The 24,276-nt window shown below is 40.9% G+C and overlaps 1 protein-coding gene across 2 annotated transcripts; it reads left to right on the forward strand.

The window, feature by feature from the left end:
* The first annotated feature begins 1,949 nt into the window (after positions 1-1,949).
* ETS2 (ETS proto-oncogene 2, transcription factor) lies at positions 1,950-19,252 on the forward strand. 2 transcript variants are annotated; one of them, XM_084843744.1, is made up of 10 exons: positions 1,950-2,583; positions 7,296-7,367; positions 10,021-10,141; positions 11,056-11,175; positions 11,296-11,496; positions 12,168-12,248; positions 13,559-13,798; positions 14,490-14,753; positions 15,363-15,481; positions 16,236-19,252. In XM_084843744.1, the coding sequence occupies exons 2-10, from the start codon at positions 7,296-7,298 to the stop codon at positions 16,449-16,451; spliced, it is 1,434 nt and encodes a 477-aa protein (XP_084699870.1). In that variant the 5' UTR covers positions 1,950-2,583; the 3' UTR covers positions 16,452-19,252. The 2 variants fall into 2 exon arrangements, with proteins under 2 accessions (XP_084699870.1, XP_084699869.1); XM_084843743.1 differs by having other exon boundaries at positions 1,950-2,258.
* Positions 19,253-24,276: the final 5,024 nt, after the last annotated feature.

Here is a 24,276-nt window from a genome sequence, read left to right on the forward strand (position 1 = left end):
ACATTTGCACACATAGATATAAATCAACAAAGGTAGTTTTATGCAGACTGGTGTCCTATGGGCCTGGGTCCCAAGGGTAAAATCCAGCATAAGTCCTACTTAAGGTAGACCCTTTAAAGTGAATGGTACTTGTTAGTCACAACTAACTTAAGTCCCATTTATTCTAATGGGTCTACTCTAAGTAGGGCTTTCATTGGATTTTACCCTGAATAACACCCCTGGTTGCAATGTTTAAGGCTCTTTAGTTCAGATAAAAGACGAATAAGGAGAGCATGATAAGTGGTGTATCAAATGATGCATGGTGCGGAGAAGATGGGAAGAAAGTAGTTTTGCTCCCTTTCTCATAATACTTGAACCCAGCATCGTCCAATGAAGCTGAGTGGTGAGTGATCCAGGACAGACAAAAGGAAGTACTTCTTCACACTGTGCATAGTTTACTTATGGAATTCATTGCCACAGTTCATGTGGGAATGGCCTCTGATTTAGCATTAAGAGGGAATTAGACAAATTCATGGTGGAAAAGGCTACTCCTGGCTACTAGTCATGATGGCTATATACTACCTCTAAGGCAGTATGTCTCTCAGTCACTACAGAACAAGGGCTATTGCCCTCATGTCCTGCTTTCAGGATTCCCATAGGCCTCCAGATGGTCACTAAATGCTGGTCTACATACATCTTTAGTCTAATCCAGCAGGGCTCTTATACTCAGCACAAGATCTGAGAGTTTCAGATTTTTATTTTTATTCATTTTTGTTACATTTATATCCCACCCTTTTCCCTCCAAGGAGCCTAAGGTGGCATACATGATCCTCCTCCTCCTCTCCTCCATATTATCCTCACAACAACCCTGTGAGGTAGGTTAGGCTGAGAGTCAGTGATCTGATTCACACGAAACGACAACCATACGGGCTAAGTATGGGTTGTTGCTGAGCTGTGGATTGTTGTTATATGCAAACCCTGTACATAGTTCAAAACCCAACAACAAACAATGGATTCTTTTCCCAGGTTGTTCGTGGTTAACAACCCATAGTTAAACCATAATTCAAGGTTCTCACGTAACAACAACTCACAATTCAACAGCAATCTATACTCAACCCATTGACCTGGTTCGCATGAGACAGCTGGGTCGTCATGGGTCATTTAACCCTCACATAACCCTTAATTAGTAGTAGGGCTATGCAAGGGTTGTTTAATTTTAGAATAACCCATGATGGCCGGGTTCGCACAACACCACACAACCCCCAATCACCCATATTCACATGGCAGCCACAGGCACCCAGCACATGCCATGGCTTATGGTAGGTTAAATAACCGGCCATGTTGTTGTACAACATGCTGTACAAACCAGCCCAAACCCAGTGAGCTTCATGGGCAAGTGGGGGTTCGAGCAAGGTCTCCCTGGTACCAGTCTAACACTCTAAACATTATATATACACACGCATATATATGCAGACATATGCAGGCATATACACACACGCATACACATTCATATTTCTATATACATATATGAACATACATATATGCATAAATAGACATATACATACACACATGTACTCATATATATGTAGATACATATATACACATACATGCACACCTTCACCTACATATACACACACACACACACGCATACACACACGCGCGAGAAGTGAGATACTCCGACGCGGCTCAGGCAAGCCTTGGCGCGTGGCTTGTTCTGGGAAGGCCGGAGAGGCCCTCACGGGCTCCGCGCGCTCACACAGCGCCCACGGCTTGCCAGGAGAGGCTCCTCGCCTGGGTCGGTCCGGAAGGACAGGACTAGGCTGCCGCCGCTTCGACGGGCAGCTCTTCCGGCTCCGGGGGCGGGGGGCGGAGGCCCGGCTGGGCCGGGCCTGGCGGGGGCAAGCTCCGCCTCCCCCGGCCCTCCCCCGCCCCGCCAAGAGCCAGGCGCGCCCACCGCGGGCAGGCGCGGCGCAGTCGCTCCAGGGCCACCAGCAGCGCGGCGAGGCTGCCGCGGGCTCCGACGCCAGCACGTCCCCGCCGCGCGCCCGGGAGTTCGCGCCAGCCGCCCCCTCCTGCTGCTGCGCCGGCGGCGAGCCTCTCGCCCGCCTCAGGAGCCGTGCTGGGCATCGCCGCGCCGGGTGGTCGGCGCGTGTGTCTCCGCTGGACGCGCAAGGATATTCTGCGGGGCCGAAGGGCGGCGGACGGAGGCAGCCTCTGGCGTCTGGGCTCGGGCGGCGGTTCCCGAGCGCCTCTTGGGATTGGAGCTCGACGGCGCCCAGGTGAGGGAGGGACCTGGGCGCAGGGGAGGAGGCCGCCTGCCCGGGCTGCCGCGGCGGGCGGAGGCGCGGCGCGGGGCGCTGCAGGAGAGGGGAGCGGACTCGGCTCGGGACCGGCGCTGCGGGGGCGCCTTTCCTTTCGGCAGGCTTGCGAGGTGACCGGCGCCCGCGACTGGGCAGGTGGCGGAAGGAATTGAGGGACGCTTGAAGCGCGGGCGGCGGACGGGCACACGCGCACACGGCGCTGCCCCGGTCCTGGGGCTTTCTCGCGTGCCATTGATCCGGGCGTTCTGGCCGGGGGTTGATCCACATTTGTCATCCTCCGAAAGTAAGTGGGCCTTGGGCTCTCCCCCGCCGCTTGGCAACATCTGGGCAGCCCAGTGGTGGGTCTTCTGATCCCGCGCACACGCCCACGCAGAGAGTTGTTTTGTGTGTGTGTTGGGGGTGTGTGTGTGTGTGTGTCTCGAAATGTTGGCTCTTGTCGTGTGAATACGTGCTGCCTCCCTTGCTGGGCGAGGAAGCCGGCGCTTGTTTGCCAGGCTAGGGAGTAACAGGTCTCGCGGCTTCCCCGGAAGCGATTGTTGGAGCCCGTTCGGAGATGGGCTCCTGGGATTTCGACTAGCGATGCTGCCTTAAAAACTCGGGCGGGGCAGGGTAACTGCATCGGAATCAAAAGCAGGGATTCCCCCCCCCCTTTCTAGGAATTGTTTTTACCCTTTTCTCCTGCTTTGATAAATACAATCTTCTAAAAAAATACTCTGGGGACTTATTTATTTTCTTTTAAGATCTTTGAATAGGGGCCTTGGAAGGGAACTAGGATGTTTCAGTTCCTATTTCTAGATGTTATCTTGATTTTCTATGTGAGTGAAAGAAAGATTAGATGGGCATAGAAGATGGTGATAAGTGTTTAACACTTTCCAGTGTGGTTTTTCTTGCCAATCTGATAAATACTTAAAAGGCCTAATTCAGGCTACTGGGGTTTCTGGAAATGTTTTAATTACAGTATATCAGTAGTTCAATCAATATGTGTTCCTCTTCTCATAAAAGTGTCCTATATGGAAGGCTTTTCTGGCATTGTCAGCTTTAATTAAACGCTTCCTATAGAAATTAATCTTGTGGTACTATTTATCCATGTGCTAAAGGTACTTATAAATGTTTCTTTGGATGTGACGGAAGTGAGAGGGAACTGTTGAGCAACTCTGTAAGATTTTTTTAAAAAATCAAAAAAATATGGCTTATCGCATATATTGTGAGCCTTTTGTGTGGGTGAACAACTTGTTTGCTTTCAAACTGCTGTGTTGCATATTCACACTAACATTGCATCATTATTGATTAGGTTTTAAACTGGCTTGTTAGAAATTAACTTGAGTAGTACTACACTGGAACGGACTAGGTGATCAAAAGTCTGGTGATCTAATAGTTAGGATTTCAAATATTTAACCTTCTTTTGGTCTCTCTAATTATTATCTATTATGAGAGTCATATCCGACAGTAGCTAAATGTTCACACAAATGCCTTTTTATAGCTATGGAAGTTAACCAGAAGTTACAAGCGATGAATACTTAATCCTGCTTGAAATCACCTACACATAAATGAGTTTTAAGGTGTTCTCCACTTTAGTAAAGGAGTGAGGCCCAGTCTTATTCATGAAATGTTATGTCATAATAAATTTGTTAGTCTTTAAGGTACTACAGTACCCTTTCTTTTTATCCAGTCTTCTGAGGCCAACACCTCCATAATTAAAAGAGCCAGTTAAGCATTCTCCATGGAAATGGCAGAACCTCTTCTAATGTGAAATAAATATCTTTAATACCACTGGTATTAATACTACTGAAAGAGGAATAATACATACTTGGAAGCCTTATTTTTCACTGTCACTTGCTAGAGGGGATTGCCAATATATAACAAGTGAAAAACTATTAAACTCTCCCCCTCACACTCAAAATTTTGTTTTTACATAGTCAGCAGCAGGTATTCATATATCTAAAAGATTTCCATGCTCTAATCTAGCATAATGTTTTACAGATGGCCTTCCTGGGACTCTACACTGTCTTGGCAAGTGTGTGCGTTTCTGAAACGGTTTCTGCAAAATGAGTTGATAAACTTAGAAAAATCATTGCTTAGGCATTAGTGCTTTTTAAAAATCTTACTGGAAGATTTTATGTCAGCTAATTATTGCATCAAGGGCTCTTTGTTTTCTGCATTATTTTACAGAAGATATATATTCAGAGATTATTTAAAGGAACCCACTCAGCTCTGAAGACATAGGTTGTTAATATCCAGTTTTAATATAAATTGCAGCTATGACTAGCTGCTGAAACTCAGAAAGCTAAATCCTACCCTAAACTTTTGAAGCCAAACAAAACTGAAAAATGGCTTCTCTTCAGTCTTAGAAAGCATTACCTGTTGAAATTTGCTCTTTTAAAAATGGTGTCAATGGTTAGTAGAAAAATAACAATAGGATTTTAGGACTAGGATAAAAAAAATTGCCAGAGACGTGCCTGAAAACACACACAAGCCAGATGTTCATCCATTATAGTAGATAAAATATTCCACACAACTGTCTTTCATATTTGAATTGTACAGTAAATAAATTTGACCTTTTAAAATGTTCTTTAATTTGGTTCTGTTCTGTATTTTCAGTCAGGTTTCTATATGATTGTACAATTAACAGTGACACAAAGCTAAAAAATAAATAAATCTAATCTTATTGTCAGGGAGTTTAAAGGATCAGCCATACCAAGACATAAGAGGAAAAAACTAGGTTATCTCCTTACCTTTTTATACCTGGTGGGGGCTCTTGTGAATAACTATGTTAAAATAAACAGTTTGTTTGATAGCTGCTAACTAAGGCTTTCTTTAGAAATAATACCATCAAATGGATACACATTTCTTGATGCGTTCCCGAAAACTGATACCAAAGCAGAAGATAAGGGTTACACCAACGTTGTGCCAAAGAATTACGATAAAACATTTGTGTTCTTTGGGACTCTGTTACTGTAACAAACTGAACAATACCCCATAAGCCTGCTTTATAGCTGCCTCTTGGAGCCTCCCAAACTGAGTAAATGTACTTGTCTTATCACACACAGTTCCATCAAGTATAGTTTTAAGGGAATTAGTCAGGAAACCTCACATTATACCTCTCCTGGCACTATTATGTATCATTTCCCCCTTCTCTAATGGAATCTGTTCTTATTCTCTTTAAATACTATCCTTTAAAAGTGGCTATAACAGTAGTAAAATGTATATCTAGTCCAAAAAGGCAATCAGTGGTGCTAAGCATGAGAAAACTAAGGATTTGGAGAGTCCACATTCTCTGTAGACCCAGCCAGAAAGCGGGGGCGGGGGGACTGCCTAAGAGTGGGCCTTCAACATGGGTTGCTGGTCTTACTAAATATGAGTAAGCTGGCCACGGACAGTGGGGATGTTCCCTCACTCTGGGTCAGAATTGATGGAGGCTAATGAGAATTGCCTAGGGCTTTGGTTGGTTACCTCATCCCAGCCCTGTAGGATGTGTGGGTCTGATGGGGTTATTGGAGCAAGTAAGGGTGGAGTAGGCAAACATAGGGAACCACTGAATGTATTTTACTTAAGGCTCACAAAAAACTGGACCCAGGTCTGATAAAACATCTCGGTCCTAAAGCAAGTTTTTAAAACAAAGGATTGTGATTAGGAAGAGTGTCCTAAGTACTCTTTTATGGAAATAAATTCCATTACAGGGAGATTTTACTAACTAATGAGTGTGTTAGTTGTGTCATTAGTCTATAGAACAATTTCATGCTTTAGGATGCCCTGTCAATATTATATTCCAAGCAACATGCTTCTTATATGGGCTTATTATAATGTGCACAAAAGTGTAAACAAAAATAGAATAAGGACTGCTTAGTAAAGACAATAGTATTCAATCACACACTCACGCACGCAATTTGATCTTAATCTAGGCAGTAGGACAATTTCACTTGCTGTTAAGGGAATACTGAAAAAACTTTAAGACTGTGCATACTTAAATATTCAACTGTCCATGATGATGGTGAATATCAATTTTAGAAAGTAATATCACTTTCAATTACTTTCTTTCCATTTGAAAATGCGTATTTCAGCCAATCCAGTTGGTTGACAGAAATTAAATTTCACGCGCACAGAAATTTTTGTATCTACTTGGACAGTAGATACAAAATGAAGAAAAATGGAATATTGTTATCACAATAATCCTGTGAGATAGGCCAGGTTGAGATACTGTTGACTTGCCCAAGGCCATCCAGTGTGTTTCATGGCTGAGTGGGGATTTGAACCTGGGTTTCCTAGTGCCATACGCAGCTCTAGACACTAACCCACAATGCATCTCTCCTTCATATTCTAGTTATAAATTATAAACTGGGTAACCTCAACATAAACAGTGTACTTGGCAAGATGCTATCTTGGTGACTGGTAGTCAGGAGTTCAATACCAAGTATTTTATCTAGGTGGACACTTTAGTCAGGCTGCACACAATTGTAGGTGGACATTTTGTCTACTTTTTTTAAAAAAAATTCCTATGGTTCTTGCTAGAATAACTTTATACTGCAAATTAAGGTAGTCAAGCTGTATGTACTGACTTGAAGGCCCCAGGTAAAAAAGATACTGAAAATACTTGGCCAGGATTCAAAGAACAACTTTTGATGTGCCCAAGGCCTTGGGTAGGCCCAGTGGAATTTTGGACTTTGGCAGACTCTTCCCCACAAGCCATATCATAAACATCTTGTGAAAATTGCCCTCACTTTTGAAAGAGCTTCCATGGGATGAGGTGCTGTTTGAGAACTAGTTGCGTAGTTCGTTAGATCCTGGCCCTTCAGCTTAATGGTAGTGTGGCTGTAATTTACTGCAAATGAAAGATCTAGTTTTGCCTTACTCCATGTTGCCTCTTCTGAATGAAGGAACTTGGTGACATGTATGATCTCTTTGTATTCTATAACAGTTGAAATTTTGGGGTATAAACTGAGCTGTTTCTTACTGTTTCAGTCACCAAATAGTTCTTATGTATTGTGTTTCCATTTTTAGATGAGTGACTTTGGAATCAAGAACATGGATCAGGTAGCACCTGTATGCAACATGTACAGAGGGCTGCTCAAGGTGAGTTGTAAAAAACACACAAAAAACAGACACTTTCAATAACAAGTAGTATAATCCCTGCACTGGGCATATCTATTGCATGTATTAGTATGACTCTGTTAATTGTATATGGTGAAGACAGTACATGCTTGAAAACCTATTCCAACTAATAACTAATATTTTCATTAACAGTGCAATGAAGGCTGTTGATCTAATGAATTCACTAGACCTAGAATTACACATAAGTTTATAGTACAGTTTTTAAGGTATAATTTAAGAAAAGAGAATATCATAGTTACGAGAAATATGTTTTTCATTTACTGCAAATTGAAAGCCAAATTCTGGCTGGTTATCTTAATAAGAGAAGTGGATAAAGTAAAGGCACTGTTGATATATAGCCAAAGTTAGTTTATTGTGAGAGCATCAAATCACACTTTTATGTGCAGTTAATCCTTTTTTTTTCACAAAACATTGTCATATAGTTGCACCTTTCAACCTTATCTATGTTTTTGTTTGCTTTGACATCTTGATGTAATCTCTCTCTCAAAAACACCACTACTGATAATATATTGTCTTCAAAATCTCAATCATTTTGAATGCTGTTTTGTTTATACTACTTGAACTTCAAAATATTCAGGGAATCACTGACAGAATATCATACAGAAATTAATCTACTTGTGTCTTCATTTGTTAATAAGCTGTGAAGAGGTTGTATTTCCACTAAGTTAAACAACCAAATAATCTAAGTGTAAACCTTGTAATAGATGTTTATTAAACCTGGGTTGTGTTCTTTGCTGGCAGGCCTGGCCAGTCACAAAGCATATTAGAGGCATAATGGTTGACTCATATCAGCCTTCAGGGCACAGCTCCACCATTGTAGAACTGTTCCCAGTCCTTCAGGATTTGTGAATGAGTGCTATTTTCTACTATTCTGTAGGAACTGTGGCATAGAAAATTTTATTGCTCACGTGAACAGTGGGCTTTAATCCATGTAGGCTTTAAATATGCTCACTGTACTGTTTAGTTTCATCTTTTAAAAATGCAGAAAAATGTTTGAAGTACAGCATGCCTTTTACTCATTCTTATAAGGCTACATTTTTCCCAGTGACTCAGTGTAAGGGTCATTTATTTACACAAAACACAGGAGTTTCCAGATTATGTTGAAAGTGCTTGGCCTTTCCCCTAGGTGTTGGTGATGACTCAAATCTTTTATCTATTAACATTGAAAGAATGTATGTTGCTAGAAGGCTAGACAGCTGGCTTATTAATCATTTCGTTTATACAAGAAATTGCTCAAGTGAGTTCTTGATGTTGAGTTTCCTTACTTCTAATGTCTATATGAACAGTTTCTTTGTTATGGAAGAAATTGCTTGACTAAATAATACTTGGATCTGGTACTAAAACTGACTGTTAGAGGCACATATCTGAGAAATACTGTACTTTGCATCAGCTTCTTCACTCTGTGACAAGCTGTCTTGAAATACAGGGTGAAATCAGTAGCAACTCACTAGAAAATGAATTAATTGCTACCAAAGTTTCTGGAGATGCTGCTGCCCTGACAACCTGAAATACAGAAAATAAAATGGGTTAATATTACACCATGAGAAAAAGGAGATAAAGCTGTAATCCTGTACACACTTACCTGGGAGTAAGTTCAATTGAGCCCAGTGGGGCTTATTTTTGAGTAGGCATGTATGGTATTGCACAAGTCCAAAAAAGGAGATGCAATACAATTTCAGTGGAAAGTCAAACTCAATGTTCTTGCAAGTGCATCCTTAATACATCAACAAACAAATGTTCTTGGTGTGAATGAGAACATTTTAATGAATTGTTTTGTTTGTTTAATGGGGGAAAAACAAGAAGTAGAATGTAATTCTTTCTCTCAGGCTTCCTTTACTATGACTGCCCAAAAGGCAATAGTGCTATGTTATCCTTTAGTGTCTGTATGTATATCTAACTTCTGTTTCTCAGCTAGGTTTTTATATCCATTAGGCACATCTGTACTAGAAGTGTGTCTGTGCAATGTGAGGTTTCTGTGAATTTTTCCTGACACTATTCCAGTGAATAGCTTTACTTGATAAAAAGGAAAGTGAATAACTATGGAATCTCAACATCACACCTTCTATGTTCAGGTCTCATTCATGAGTGTCAAAATGACCATGGTCTCTTAGAAAATGACTGAAAAATAGCAAGGCAGGAGAGGCGCGGAGGGAACGATCCCCCCTGTGCCTTTCCTGCCTTGCTTTGGATAGGCGGCCGCCTCTTGAGTTCGGAGGCGGCCACCTGTCTACTTAGGATTGTGCCATAAATGTTTGATTATTGTACCTGAAGAAGCTTTTTAATTTCCCAGATCTGTATCTGAGGTGCTGCTGGAAGGTTTAGTAAACGAGGAAATCTAAGAGAAACATCAGTGCTTTGTATATAGTTAGTTGGTATCATGGAAAAGAAAACATTACCTAGAAATAACTCATGTATATAAAATGTAAGTGTTAAGGTACCTGAGAAGTGATTTATATGAGTGTGCTGCACTGATTTTCCAGATATGTAAGCAAGGCACCCCCCTATGCTAACTTGGAATTATGTCTTAATTCAGGATATTATATTCTGTCACAAGATATTAAAGTTGCTGTGGTATAATAAAATACTTACACTGAGCTTCCTTCTTGTTTTTCAGCGGCAACCCGCATTTGATAACTTTGAAAGTGCGAACTCTTTGTTTACGGGATACTTCCCCTCATTAAATGAAGATCAGACAGTGCAGGAAGTGCCAACAGGCCTTGATTCTATTTCTTATGGTAAATACTGGTTTTATAAATGTAGCGGTTCTGTCATGGTGGTTAATTGTACTGGATATTCTGAACAGGTTGGAATCCCTAGTCACCTGCGTGAGGCATTAGAGAGGACATGACCTGCAGGGAACTCCTTTTATACTTGGTGAATGGAGTAGTGTCAGAGCGAAGCCATTGCTCATGTACAACTACTGTTCAACTTAGCAGTGTTTTATCTTGGTAGATGTGTGCTGAAAAACTACTCCTAAGCATGACATCACCCCCAATCCAAATATAAGTGTGGTCAGATAGGCATCTGCTCTCTTGTATGCATGTGGCTCATTATTCTTTTCAGTAGAAGAAGCTGCTCTGTAGAGGAATAAAAAGGCATAGACATGTTGATTGACCCTATTGAAATTAATAGGGAAGCTATGCGAAGGAGCAGCATGAATGCATTGTTGCTCCCATGCTTGAAATGGACCAGGACACAAATCTTTTGATTTTAATATAGTTAAAATCCTATATAGCAAAGGCAAACTTTTTCTCACAGAAAGTTTGAGTTAAGATCATCAAGAGTAATGTTGGCAGTCCTGTCCTGAAGAAATTCAGAGCTAAAGAATGAACTGGGAACTGTTAGTAAGTTTATGCAATTTCTTCTGGCCATGGTTGCTTTTCAGTCTTTTTTGGTGTTGAAATGTGACTTGTCACTTTGGAAGTTAGACCACTGACTACTTCTGTAAAATGTGCAGTTTAGCATACGGATTCATTTGGTCTAAAATTTATATGACCAGCTTATATAGCCTTGTCGGTATGGCTTTAATCTTTACAAAGAGAGAAGAAACTCAAACCTTTCCCATTCTTTGCTTTTCCTACAATAGAAAAAGTACATTTTCTCCCTTGCCTCTCATTATCTATAACATTGCAGCTCTTTTGCCTTTCAGAATCAAACAGCTGTGAATTGCCTCTCTTAACTCCATGTAGTAAGGCTGTGATGAGCCAGGCTTTAAAAGCAACGTTCAGTGGCTTCACAAAGGAACAGCGCAGATTGGGCATTCCAAACAGTAAGTGGGGTTTTCCCTGTTCCAATGAACAAGATTTTAGTAATTGGTTGGTCGGTAGACAAAATGAGATTTTCTGTGTGCTATGGCTTATTGTTAATTTGTTTGTCTTTCTCCCGGCAGATCCATGGTTATGGACACAGAATCAGGTGTGTCAATGGCTTCTCTGGGCTACCAATGAATTTAGTTTGGCAAATGTGAGCTTTGAGAGGTTTGCCATGAATGGCCAAGAGTTGTGCCATCTGGGAAAGGAGCACTTCTTGGAACTGGCACCTGATTATGTGGGTGATATACTGTGGGAACACCTAGACCAGATGCTAAAAGGTAAATGAGCTGTACCCAAATGATACACAAGCCTTTAAAAATGTGACAAATTTTGAAAAGAATTGTTGCAGCATCTCAAAAGCAAGTGTTACCCAAAGGCACAGGGCTATGGCTGTCTTTGGTTTTGATACAATCACTTCCTGTATCTTTTATGAAAATAAGACCAACATCATGAAAATTCTGATCTGCTTTTCTTAAAGGAAACCATGGGTTGGACCCCAACTTAGAATAGACTAACTTAGTTAGAATAGACTCTCTGAAATTTATGGGACAACTTGAAATCAAAAATATTTCAAAGGGTCTACTCCTAAGTATGACTAACTCTGGATTCCAAACCTATGTATATTCATAAAGAGCACAGTCGAGAAGTTAAGCACTCTTAATTGTCATTAATTTTAATGAAATTAATGAAATTAATGATGAATGAAATCAGTGGGACTTAAAAATTGCTTAACCATGGTTCGATTGTGCCTCATAATTATGTGACAATTATGGTTCGATTGTGCCTCATAGTTATGTGACAATTATGGCACATAATTCTGCCAGCATGGACAAAACAGAATTTAGGGGAAATGTTTTATGACTAATATGTGACACATTAAATGTTGCATTTAAGACAAAAATAACGTCCCTCGTCCAATCGTATATAAAAATGTATGTTCTGCTTTTAGGGAATGAAGAAAAGCCACAGGAACAGTATATGGAAAATTCTCATCTCACATCCCCACACTGGGTCAACAACAACACATTAGGTAAATGTCTTTGAATTAGGTGAATTACACTCGTTAATGACAGCTGGAGATACTGAATTTCCTTTTGATGTCAATGGATCCCAATTTTGTACCTGTGTGGTGCAGAAAATATATCCATGACTGTGTGTCCACAAATTAAGTCATCTACAGAAAGTGCCTGTACATTCCATTTACTTTCAGTTCAGTTTCTTTGAGTCCACTTTAATGAATGAGGTTGTTGGATAATGCCCCCACCCCCCACCCCACTGCTGCCAGGAAGTGGATGGAGGGGAAAGCATGGATAAGGTTCAAAACACTTCTTCAAGTCCCTGAATGCTAGAAACTTTAAAAACGGGAAGCTGAGATTTGAAACACTAGGGCTGCAATCTTCTACACATTTACCTAGGAGTAAATCACATTGAACTCAGTAGGACTCCTGAGTAAACATGCATAGGATTATACTGTGGATGTATCTAATGTTACACTAACGATCAGATGTTGTCATACTGGGTAGCATCCCACAGTGCCCCAGTCCTAGCACTAATGAATTTGCACTAGCATAAATTGCCGCTTTTGCCTATTGCCCTAGCAAGTACAAGATACATTGCTCTAGCATTGGATTACACTAGCTCACTGTCTCATTGGCACTAGTGCACAATTGGATACTACCCTCTGTGTGGCAACTCTGCACATGGCACAGGATTCATAGGGAACTAAATAGGTCCTTTTTTAGTTGAACAAATTTTGATTCATGTGTGTTGAAATAATGTAAAAATAATTAGCAATGCAGTTTTAAATGATTTTTAGTTCATTTTAATTAAACCTGGTGTTGGATACATCTGATATTTCAGTTGCAGACCCCCAACACTGACTGTATTTGGTTTTAGTATTTTAATTTAGTGGTGGGTTAAGTCAAGACATTAGCTCCAATAGATTCTTTGAAACTTGAATGAATGACTGGAGAGAAGTGTAGGTATCATAGAGGTTCATAAGAAGGCAGTAACCCTTAACACAGTTATTTACAAGACCGAGAAATAGTGCCACACTACATCAGTATTTCATCTGGTTGGCTTTTTCAAGGAAGTGTAAAGATTATTAAAATGTTTGGTTATATGGGCTATGGTAGTCTGCAGAAAACAGGTGGGAAGATGGATACCAATGGAATTTACTCCACTAATTATCTTTAGGTTTTGACCCCAGGGCATACGGCAGATAGAGTTCTGCTAAAAAAATTTAGGCCCATGCGTGTCTTGCTCTACTTGAGAGTGGGTGCTGTTCTAGGGTCTGTGACATGGATTGAATCAAAAACAAATGTGCATTTGTTTTTTCAGGTATTAATATCGAGCAAGCACAGTATTGTGCTCAAGCTCCCAGCTATCTGAAAACTCTAAGCTATCCAAAAACCAGCCTTCTGGGTGACTTATGTCAGACATCAGTTGGTCCGAATCTAGTTAACCTAAAACAAGAATTTCAGTTTCCTAAAGCACAGTTAGAATCAGTCAGTGTGAACTACTGCTCCATGAATCAGGATTTCACAGGAAACAATCTGAACGTGCTGTTGGATAACTCTGGTAAGATTCATATTTCCCTATACGAATGCATATGTACCCTGATTAGTTTATAACTAAACTACAGTATAGTTAAGAATGAGATCTAAATGTCCCTAATATAACAATGCATGTGCTCAAGGAATTATGTATTAAACTACTGAGGTGTCTTGTTTCTGAGTTCAGCAACTCACCTCACATCTCATTATTGAGCCACAAACCATTATTTTAAGCTGAGAATTTATAGTGCCTCATGGGAACCCATAACTTTACTATATTTAAAATCTGACAACTCTCTAGTTAAGGTTTCAGTGACTTGACTGTGAATGTCATATGACAATTTATAAAGCAGAAACTTTCCAGTGATCTATATATCTATTAAGTAAAATCTTGGATTCAAGCTACCATTCTTACCATAAGTGGACAAAACGGGCTTAAACTGAAGGACTTAACCGCCTCTGAATTGAATCCCCAGTAACGTATGTGCTGTAAGTTAGAAAAAAGATCTGATTGTTGTAAACTAATTAGTAAAATCTAATTCAGTTGTAAAACTGAGGCAGATGTAGAATTTTGAGTCTGTATTCTCAGCCTCATCAGTTCTAATCTGGGTATTTGTAACATGTAAAGGAATATTTAAAATCCAATTCATTTCAGCTATAGAACTAATTTTTAAAAACCTGACTAAACCTATATTTATGACATTTCCCTGTTTCAGGTAAGCCTAGGGAGCATGATTCGAGTGACAGTGGCACAGAGAGTTATGAGAGCTCAGATTCCTTGCTACAGTCTTGGAACAGCCAATCCTCCTTAGTGGATGTTCAACGTGTGCCGTCTTATGAGAGTTTTGAAGATGACTGCAGCCAGTCCTTGTGTCTGAACAAACCCACAATGTCCTTTAAAGACTACATTCAAGAAAGGAGTGACCCTGTAGAGCAAGGGAAACCAGTAATACCAGCAGCAATTCTAGCAGGGTTTACAGGCAAGTATAATATTTTTGTATCCCTTTTTGCCTTTGGGACTCCTCCCCCCATTTCTTTCACTGATTGCATAATGCCTTGTGAGTCTGCATTTCTATTTAGGTAATAGTTACAATGAACATAAGCCCTTCTTGGACGTAGTTGGTACACATCCAACTAGGGTGGAGTGTAAATACTATGTTCTTGCCAAAACCAGGATTAATTAAAGCCACCATGTCACAGCTCGTTCTATGTATATCAAAGCTAAATAAAGTCAGAATTTGGCAACTCTGTCTTGCCCAGTGAAAGTTCCTTTATAAAATGCTAGTTTCAGATGAAATTCCATTTAGTTAGGATCGATTTCAAAATGGAACCTTCCAGTACTGTGAATCATAGCCAACAGATTGGAAAGGAAAGAGAGCTTCTTTCAGGCCATTGCTCTGACTTTTAGAATTGGGAATTTTGATCTGCTGTAAGGAATGCCTACCACCATTTTTTTCCTGATATCAGGCTTACCTTTTAGCCAAGGATCTTTTAAAATGAATAATCCTTCATACTAAAATCCCAAGAGCTAGTCACTTTTGCACATTGTGTGTCTGTGATTTTTAACAACTTTATCTTGTTATTAACAGGTAGTGGGCCTATACAACTGTGGCAATTCCTTCTGGAACTTCTAACTGACAAATCTTGTCAGTCGTTCATTAGCTGGACTGGAGATGGATGGGAGTTCAAACTTGCTGATCCAGATGAGGTAAGTAGTTCAATTGTCATGGATAAAAATGTTTGGTGCCTATTATTTTATATGAGGCTACCAGGAAGGGCAGAGGGGCTTCAGACATCATGTTCAAGCCTGTACTCTGCCCCTTGATGTGTGCAGTAACATATTACAACCTTAAGTTCATATTAAAATATGTAACTATGCAGTCTGTGTTTACCACTCATATTAACTAGGCATATAAAAACAATTCCATGCACTTCCTGGCTTGTATTTTAACATTTCTTAAATGTGTTAAAACAAGGTCCATTCTGAAGATATTCTAAACTAAGATGCAACTCTGACCCAAAACAAGAAAACATTGAAGACTTCGGAGTTCCATTAGCACAGAGTGGTTGCTTCATGATTAAAAATGTGTCAGTTATAAAAATACGTCAGAACAAACACTTCGTTTTTAGAGAGTTACTTTCAGATGCAGTCTTGTGGTTTAGCATCACTTGAATTTCATCATTATCAAAAAAAAATTTTTTTGCAACCTTCTCGACATTTCAGACACCAGAGATGAAACCTTTACCCTTACCTTAGCAGTTCATTAATCTTGTAAGGGCTAAGCATTTTTTTTTTTAACTCTTGTGCCTAGGCAGCCCCAGTTAACTTTACTCATACAACTGCTAGTGATTCAAGCTCATGGCATTTGGAGTAAGCTAAATGACTCCATTACTAAATCCTTAAAATACATTATTTAACAGCACTTAACTAGATGAAATAACTTTCTTTGTCCTGGCTTAAGGTTGCACGACGATGGGGCAGAAGGAAAAACAAACCCAAAATGAACTATGAGAAGCTGAGCCGTGGCCTGCGCTATTATTACGACAAGAACATCATTCACAAGACTTCAGGGAAACGTTACGTATATCGTTTTGTGTGTGACCTACAGAACCTGTTGGGCTATACGGCAGAGGAGCTTCATGCAATGCTAGGAGTGCAGCCCGACACGGAGGACTGAGCGTTGTGATCTTGTGTAATATTGTCAAAGAATGCAAGAACACATGAACTGTGAATTGCGCCCTTCTGCATCAGTCGTTGGTTTTACCGTCTGGCTGTTTTGGAGTGGTGCACTGCTCAGGACTGAAGTGATTTTGTAATCGGAGGAAGTTGAAGGAAAGAAATGGCCTTACTTTCAGGCACATTGGCTTCCGATCTTGCTGTATCCATCCTTTAGAGCAGCATTGAGTGAGGTCAGCACAGTTCCCAGATGTAACCTGAAGACACGAAAGTGCTCCAGGGTTCAGGGTTCTGATTATGTACACTGCCATATAATTAAGGGTGTTACCCATACCAAAGGCTGATAGCCATCAGGAATTTCTGGCACAAAAATGTTACATGTCATGGCATGTGTGATTTAAAAGAGAAAAGGCTAGGTATGGGCATTCTCTTAAAGTGTGTGTGTGTGTTTTATCATACACAAGTTGTATAGCTTCAGAATCAGGTGGAGCAAAGACAGAGATTCCTCACAAGGAGGTGAAAATGATACCATTTCAAAAGTCAGTATATTTGTGTATGTGTGTGTATATATATGTGTGTGGAAGCATGTTCATACAACTCTGGCAATTTAATGCTCCTATTTAATAGTTATTGTATCTTGTAATTTAAGCTAATGTAAGTATGTGATAGGGAGAAAGTAAATGTTTCATTTTGGAACAGCAGCTACAGCATTCTGGAAGCATTTAATGTACTAAGGCTGCAATCCTTTAAGAGTAAGACCCATTGAAAGTGGGACTTTACTTTTAGTAGACCTACATGCAGTTGTCTTGCCAGGGAGTTTATAAGGTAGTATATACAGCACAGGCACATGCCAGTGCCTCTGTTGTGCAAGGAGGTATGATCCACGGCTGACACACTCTGAGCACTTTTTTCAGATGATAGTAGTACAGTCCAGGGCATAAAGGCTCAATTTGACTTTTCCTCCAACTGAAATTGAAATTGTAAATATTGGTTAAAATATATTTATTGATGGAATATTTCTTCTATGCATGTTCTTTTAAAACCAGTTTATATATAATCATTATTTTTCTTTCAGTTGACCATTTCCCCTCCCATTCCCTCACCCTAGTGAATTATCCTGATTAAAATATGAATTCTATTTTTGGAAATAATTCTGACTCCTATTCAGCAGTTAGGAGAAAGATATGTAGCAGCTATTTTTACTGCAAAAAAATTCACTGGAAAAATGTGCTTTGTAAGAACTTATTTTTTATCTGAGGTTGACGTAAATTTAAATGTGCAGTATGAGGTTTAAAAAAAATGCCAAACTTTATTAAAACCTCCTGAACAAAGACCAATGATTTGTGTACATTTGTTTAAAGATTCCCAGTTGTTACAATTAATTCCAAACTTGTACTTTGATCTGTTACATCTCTACATTTTTGACAAGTTACGGGGGTTGATGGTCTTTTCATACCAGTACTAGTTGGTATGTCCATCCAAGGATTTCTTATGGATGCAGGAGTTCTGTTGCGGATAGCTCTGCCAACTGCAATGGACCCTTCAATGGAGCCAGCAGGAGTAAACGTGCATGCATTACTTGGGTAGATGTGATGCGTCCATCAGACTGAATGGGACAGCTTGTTTGTACGTATCATGATACTCAAGAAAACAATGTAAAAGCTGACAAACTGATTATCTACAGTACTCCTCATATTCACTCTACTTGTAAGTTGGAGCATTTAATATATATCTTAGGTTCTGGCCTCCCACGTGGTCTTGATTTGGGCTTTAATACAAAACACTCCCTGGAGTGTTTTTATTACTGTGGGAATTTCCCACAGTAATTTAAAATCCTGTGAAACTTTGCTGTGGGACATGTAAAATAGACCCAGTGAAGGGGGACTTACTACAGTAAATTTTGGGGGAGAATATTTTCTAGGATTAGATGAAATTCTATTGGCAGTTGCATCAGATCTCAGCTTCCCACAAGAAGAGCTTCCTAACACTCTCTCTTACAGTGTCTTTAAGAGAAGAAACCTAATATAGTGATAAATTTGTCTCTTTACAATAGGTTGTTACAAAAAACATTGCCCCCTTCAAACACCCTGGAGCTTGCATCTATGTTTCTCTGCATGAGGCTTTAATCTTTGTATGAATATACAGTCCTATTTCTTAATGGTACAGCTTCTTATTCATATGCCAGACATGTCACTGGTAAAAAACTGGGGTGGGGGGATGGAGAGAGATACCCTTATAAATGGAAGGAATTCAATGCATGTGCTCTTTTTATGAAGGAGTCTTGTATTCAGCTAGTAACTAAGCATGTGAAATGTGGTGCAGTCCTCTACCTCAAAGCCTATGACTAAATATAATTTGTCTCCTGCAAATTCAGCTTTTTCAAAGTGCAGAACTTCTTAAACAACATTTTCTGGTAAGGGGATGTGTGCTAAATATCTACCTTATTTCACAACTTCTGTCTCCATGTCTCCGTTAGTAGTTTTTCATCTGTGAATAATGCCATGGAGTTGCATTCAATGTTAGTCCTACTTACAGTAGACCCATTGAAATGAATGGGACTTCACTAATTTAGTCCCATTCATTTCAGTGGGTTTGCTCTAGGTAGGACTAAGCACCATTCATTTCAAATGGGTCTGCTCAAAATAGGACCCACATTGGACACAACCCATGGAATTTGAAGCGGTACATATGCAGTAGAAGACTTACAACATGTTATTTATTTTTTATAGCCAACTGAGATGCCTTACAAAGATTTCAGAAAATAAAAACAATAATCAAATAAAAAACATTAATTGTTCATACAAACCCAAATGATGTCTTTCTCACCCCCTCTGAATCCTTGGTGCTATCAATGCAAATCTTATATGAAATGGTTCGTTGGGAGGAAATGATCTTGCTCATGAGCAAGATGTTGTACATCTCAGTCCATATTATCATCCATGTATCTACTAGCCTGTTAGCAATCAATGATTTACAGAGAGAAAGGGAGCAAATTCCACCGTATCGCAGCTCTGCCATTACCCCTGATCCAACAATGTCAGCCTGTACAAATGTAATGGAAGGGAAGCTTGCTGCGAGTAATTTTTTTCTTAATTCCATTCTCTTCCACAAGTCTAGTCCAAGGCTAGTGAAATTGACTAGCTTAGATCACAAGAGCTTCTAGTAGAAGATAAACTTTTTAAAAATGGAAATGTGCTGGAGAGGAGGAGCACAAACTATTCAATGAAGAAAAGATTTTTTAAAAGTAAAATATTCTTGAGCTGGTGAGACATGGTGTGATATAGAACAGGCTGCCTTGTATTTTTCTTTTTAGACAGTACATGATGGTGGATATGGACACTTTTTTTTCTTAAAGGTGACTCATCACCAGTGAGGTCACAGGCAGAATCCAGTAGGTTCCCATGACAGCAAAACATGCATCTTTTGTAATTAGAAGTGGGGCAGCTACTGTTCTCAGACACAGAAGAAACAAAAACTTTCCACTTGGCCACGCTGGATAAAAATCTAAGAATTGGAATAATTAAGTCATAGGTACTTACTATGTGAATGTGCATGACTACAAAGTTACAAAACATGTTCTGAATTAATGTGCTAACATTGTGGTCAATTTGGTGTCCTAAACATTACTGTATTTCTATAGGCAATGAGTGCAAAGCCCTGTAATCATTTACAGTAAAGCAGGAGAGATGTTACATCATAGCACTAAAAAAAGTCCTGACTAGCATATTAGTCTCCTAAACAGGGATAAGCTGCCGTTTTCACCATTTGCTCAGTCAAACCCTGATGTGGCGCAACTGTTCACTGTAGTCTTTCATTGTTCTGCATCAGCTATTCACGTGTGCTTTGGAGAGCATGAGACTTCAGGCAGTCTCTTAATGTTAAGCTGTCATGCTTGCTGAGATGACACAAACGTAGAGCTCAGGGTTCAGTTCTGAGAATGGTTTTAATACCAGTGCTCACCATGAGAATATGTGAAGAACAGAGCCCCTGTGAGCATGCGCAGAGTGGCATTCCTTCACCACTAGGTAACCACAACCAGTCCTCTGGCTTTAGGGGGAAAGTTCTTCTAGAGATCAGCAGGCAGGAAGTCAAAGCAGACTTAAGTTCCATCACCTCTCTGAAACACAGCACTGCATAATATGTGGTGGGTTTTCAAAAATAGTCTGGGTGCACTGATGACTTCAGTTTGAATGGAGCCACACCCTGTGCCTGACACACAAGGATGACAACAAGACTTGCTCAGGCCTCTGCCTTTGAGCCTCTCAGAAAAGTAACCAATGGTGTACTGTCTTGTTGCACTTCCAGCTCTGGCTCTAAAAAGAAGAGAGGCTGAGGTAAAGACATGCCATGACAGACAGACAAAAAGGGAGTGATGTTGGGTGTTGCTTTCTTTTAGAATGGGTGCAGAATCTCAGGCCCAGTGCCAAATCCAGCTCTATGGGGTTCCCCAAACAGCCTCCCCCCTCCCCGCAACCACCGTTCATTTGGTGATGTCCTGACTTTTTGTGCAGTTTTTCATCCCTTTCTAAAAGGTTGGAATGCCCCTCCTAAGGCTTTTACTGGCAGGAAGAGCTCAAAGCTCCAATATGCTGGTATTTGGGGTCCCACCCTGTTTTGGACCCAGTCCACCACAGGGATGTGTTCCTGAGAGCCTCTCTGAAATGGACTGTCACCTTCGGGCTGAAAGAGGTTCTACACCTCTGTTTTAGAAAATAGGATTTTGTCTTCCTAGATGCTTGGGTGACCAAGTCTGGACTGTGTTATTTGAGCACTTCACTCATCAGTTCTTCTTAAACAGAAGTAATTTGTTTACATATTTACAACTATATTGCCTATGCTAATATATTCCTAGGCCTTTCCAGATAGTCAGCTTATAGCAAAAGAAATGTACTGCTAATCATTTGTTGCACAGAATCCAAGCATCTTATGCCTGGGAAGCACATGCTCTGGTACAAGGATATCACATTTTCCCTGCACTCTCTGGCTCCAGTACATTGGGCTGGGGAAACTGCAGCTCTTTATCTGGCTACTGCAGCCATTGTGATGGGAGTGCTGTCTGGAATGTGCTTCTGCAACATGCAGATAATGGCGCATGCCTTTGCATGACCTGGAAAATGGGGGTGGGGGGACATCCCTCGTATAGACTCGTGGCAAAATGTGGAAAGCCCCATTGCCAATTTTTTACCCCCACCACTTTGCTGCAGAGAGTTTTAAAGATTTTTGGCTCGAGATGATAGCTGTACTTCTGCTGAGATGAAGAATGACAGCTAAGGGGGCTGGCAGGGCGGTCTCATGAATCATGATCAGGGACAAATCAGGACTGTGCTTTTGAATGTGTGTTTGAAACCCGTTCTGAGTCCAGCAAAACAAAGCACCAGTGAGAAACCATAAAAGAAAGTCTTGCACACTATTCATCCTTAGGGAATGAAGAACGAAAGTGTGTTTGTGTGTACACATTCTGGGACATAAACGGATCACTTTTCAGTACTCTGTCCCGGTCCAAAAAGGTGATCAATACACAGTGACACTGGCTCCGTGCACAGTCTGCCTGCACAGCCCAGGGCTGCAGAACCTCAGACTAGGCGGCCAAATCCAGCCCGGGGGGGGGGGGAGGCAGAAAACCCCACCCCTTCCCCTGGCCCCACCCTTCCCCCAATCACCGGTCACCATGGAATCAGTTTTCTCCAGTCCCTGCATTGTGCAGCTACTTGAGGTTACCTACTGAAGAGGGCAAGGCATTCACCCGGTATATGCATCTCATTATACATACGCTAGTGAAATGCCCATTAATATGATGGACAGAGGTTTTGTGGAGGGAGGGTTTGCATATCTGCAAGGATGCCTGGGTTGAGGGGTGCAGAACATTTCTGTGATACAGTGGACCCACTAGATGCCTTTTGGTGGAGGCTGGATGACAGTGCCAGAGGTGGCAAATGGGTTTGCTTTCCCATCCCCCATGGGGTCCCCAAAAGCAGGGCTTTACTTTCCCCCCATCAGGGTGAACAGCAGGCATTCACTTATATGGAAGGAGTCAAGAATGAACTTGGAAATACTTTTAGATTGGTGTCAAACCCACTCCGCATCCTAATGAGCCCACCGTCCAGGGAAGTTCTTTCTCTCTTTCATTGTGCGTCCCAACTACACAGTCCATTCACTTTGCCCCGTAAAACTCAGTGGAAGCCACTGAGCCAAACACGAATTGTATAGTCCCCCCCCCTGCTGTTTTCCCTTGGTCATGCTAGAGTGCAGGGATAGCTTTTATCACACACACACACATTCTCTCTCTCTCTCTCTCTCTCTGTATCTATCTATCTATCTATCTATCTATCATCTATCTATCTATCTCAGCCTTAAGGCAATACATGACCTTCTAAGTTCACTGTTAAGTAACAGTTTAAGTATTTCTTGAGTTCGTCTTTCTGTTAGTACACAGACAAGGCAAAGGCAAAGATTTAGGCCTAGATAGGCACTGTATCTATCCATTTACTGAAATCTCAGATTCTAGCCTCCTTATGGCATGTTTAGATGGAGAGGCAGATAGTTTATAAAGGCATCTCCTGAGTCCAAACAATTTGGTGAAAATGTGACATGCAAGAGCTGTCAGTTACCTAAAGAATCAGTCAGCGAGTTTTCAGAGTTTACACCATCTCTGCTCCTCCAAAGCCACAATTCTTAGTTAACAGGGCATGCACAGTACCGAAGCATTAGCTTGGATGGAAATTTCCACCACTTCACTTCTAAACAATGCCGCCAGTATATGATGTAGAAGGTCAGAAGGTTCATTTGCTTGGACTATTTCTCTTGCAAGCTTCTGCATGTCCACTTCTCCTGGAGTTTTAGGAGATAGATTATAACATTACCTCTTGCCAAGTACTTGTTTCTATCCATAAATGCATCCAAGCTTCTGATGTAGAATGTTTCCTCTGCCTTCCTATAACTGCATGTTACACAACATACATGAGAGGAGCAAACCACATTTAAAGCTCATATGACTGTGGCATCCCACATCTCTGATGCACAACATTGTTGCACATAATCAAGAGCATAAGTAAGAATGCTGTTACTTATGGTAGTACATTTTAGAGGAGAGCGATGTTACCCACCTGGGACCTTCAGGGCAAAGTCATCATTTATTCTGAAAAAACATGTTTTTTAAATTAAAAAATAAAAAAATTCTTAAATTATGGCCGTGTACCTCAGACCATCAATTCCTGTGGTGAAATGGCAAATGGCTCATGAGTCCATGATAAAAACTAAGATATAAAGCAAGGGTAAGGAACCTCAGGCCCGGGGGCCAGATCCAGCCCTCCTGTGGTCCCAGTCCTGCCCTCTGCAGTTCCCCAGTTGGCCAGGCCCCCTTCCTCATCCCCACTTGTTTGGTGGTTTCCTGGCTTCTGCGTGGATTTTTCCCATTCTAAAAGGCTGAAATGCCTCTCCGAAGGCTTAGTTACTGGCAGGAAGAACTTGAAGCTATGATATTCAGGGGCAGGGGGATTTTGATAATTTTGGCCCCAAACCTTTTGCCTTCAGCCTCACCCAGCACTGGAATGCGTCCTCCATCCCTCCCCGAGAGCGTCTCCAAAATGGAATCTGGCCCTCCATCTGAAAGAGGTCCCCTGCCCCTGATGTCGATCATGACAGCCAAATCAAAATGTAGCTCTTTCTGCTTTCCAGTGCAGCTGTTCTGGATAAGTAGCATGAAGGGAATGAGGAAGCACAGCTAAGTCAATAAAATGGAGAGGAGGAGGATCATCTAAGCTGCCTTGGGTCTAGCGTGTCTAGCGGGCCATAGGATTGCTCTCTAAAATAAATGCATATCAGATAGA

Source organism: Heloderma suspectum, chromosome 3, assembly GCF_057233095.1.
Source record: "Heloderma suspectum isolate Gila_16-S chromosome 3, 16-S_ref, whole genome shotgun sequence".
Classification (NCBI taxonomy): domain Eukaryota; kingdom Metazoa; phylum Chordata; class Lepidosauria; order Squamata; family Helodermatidae; genus Heloderma; species Heloderma suspectum.

Bases quoted from the DNA above. Each gene is read 5' to 3' on its own strand.
- ETS2 (XM_084843744.1), top strand. From the start codon at position 7,296: ATGAGTGACTTTGGAATCAAGAACATGGATCAGGTAGCACCTGTATGC. The intron at 7,368-10,020 runs GTGAGTTGTAAA...CTTGTTTTTCAG, and splicing joins TGTACAGAGGGCTGCTCAAG to CGGCAACCCGCATTTGATAA. The intron at 15,482-16,235 runs GTAAGTAGTTCA...TCCTGGCTTAAG, and splicing joins AACTTGCTGATCCAGATGAG to GTTGCACGACGATGGGGCAG.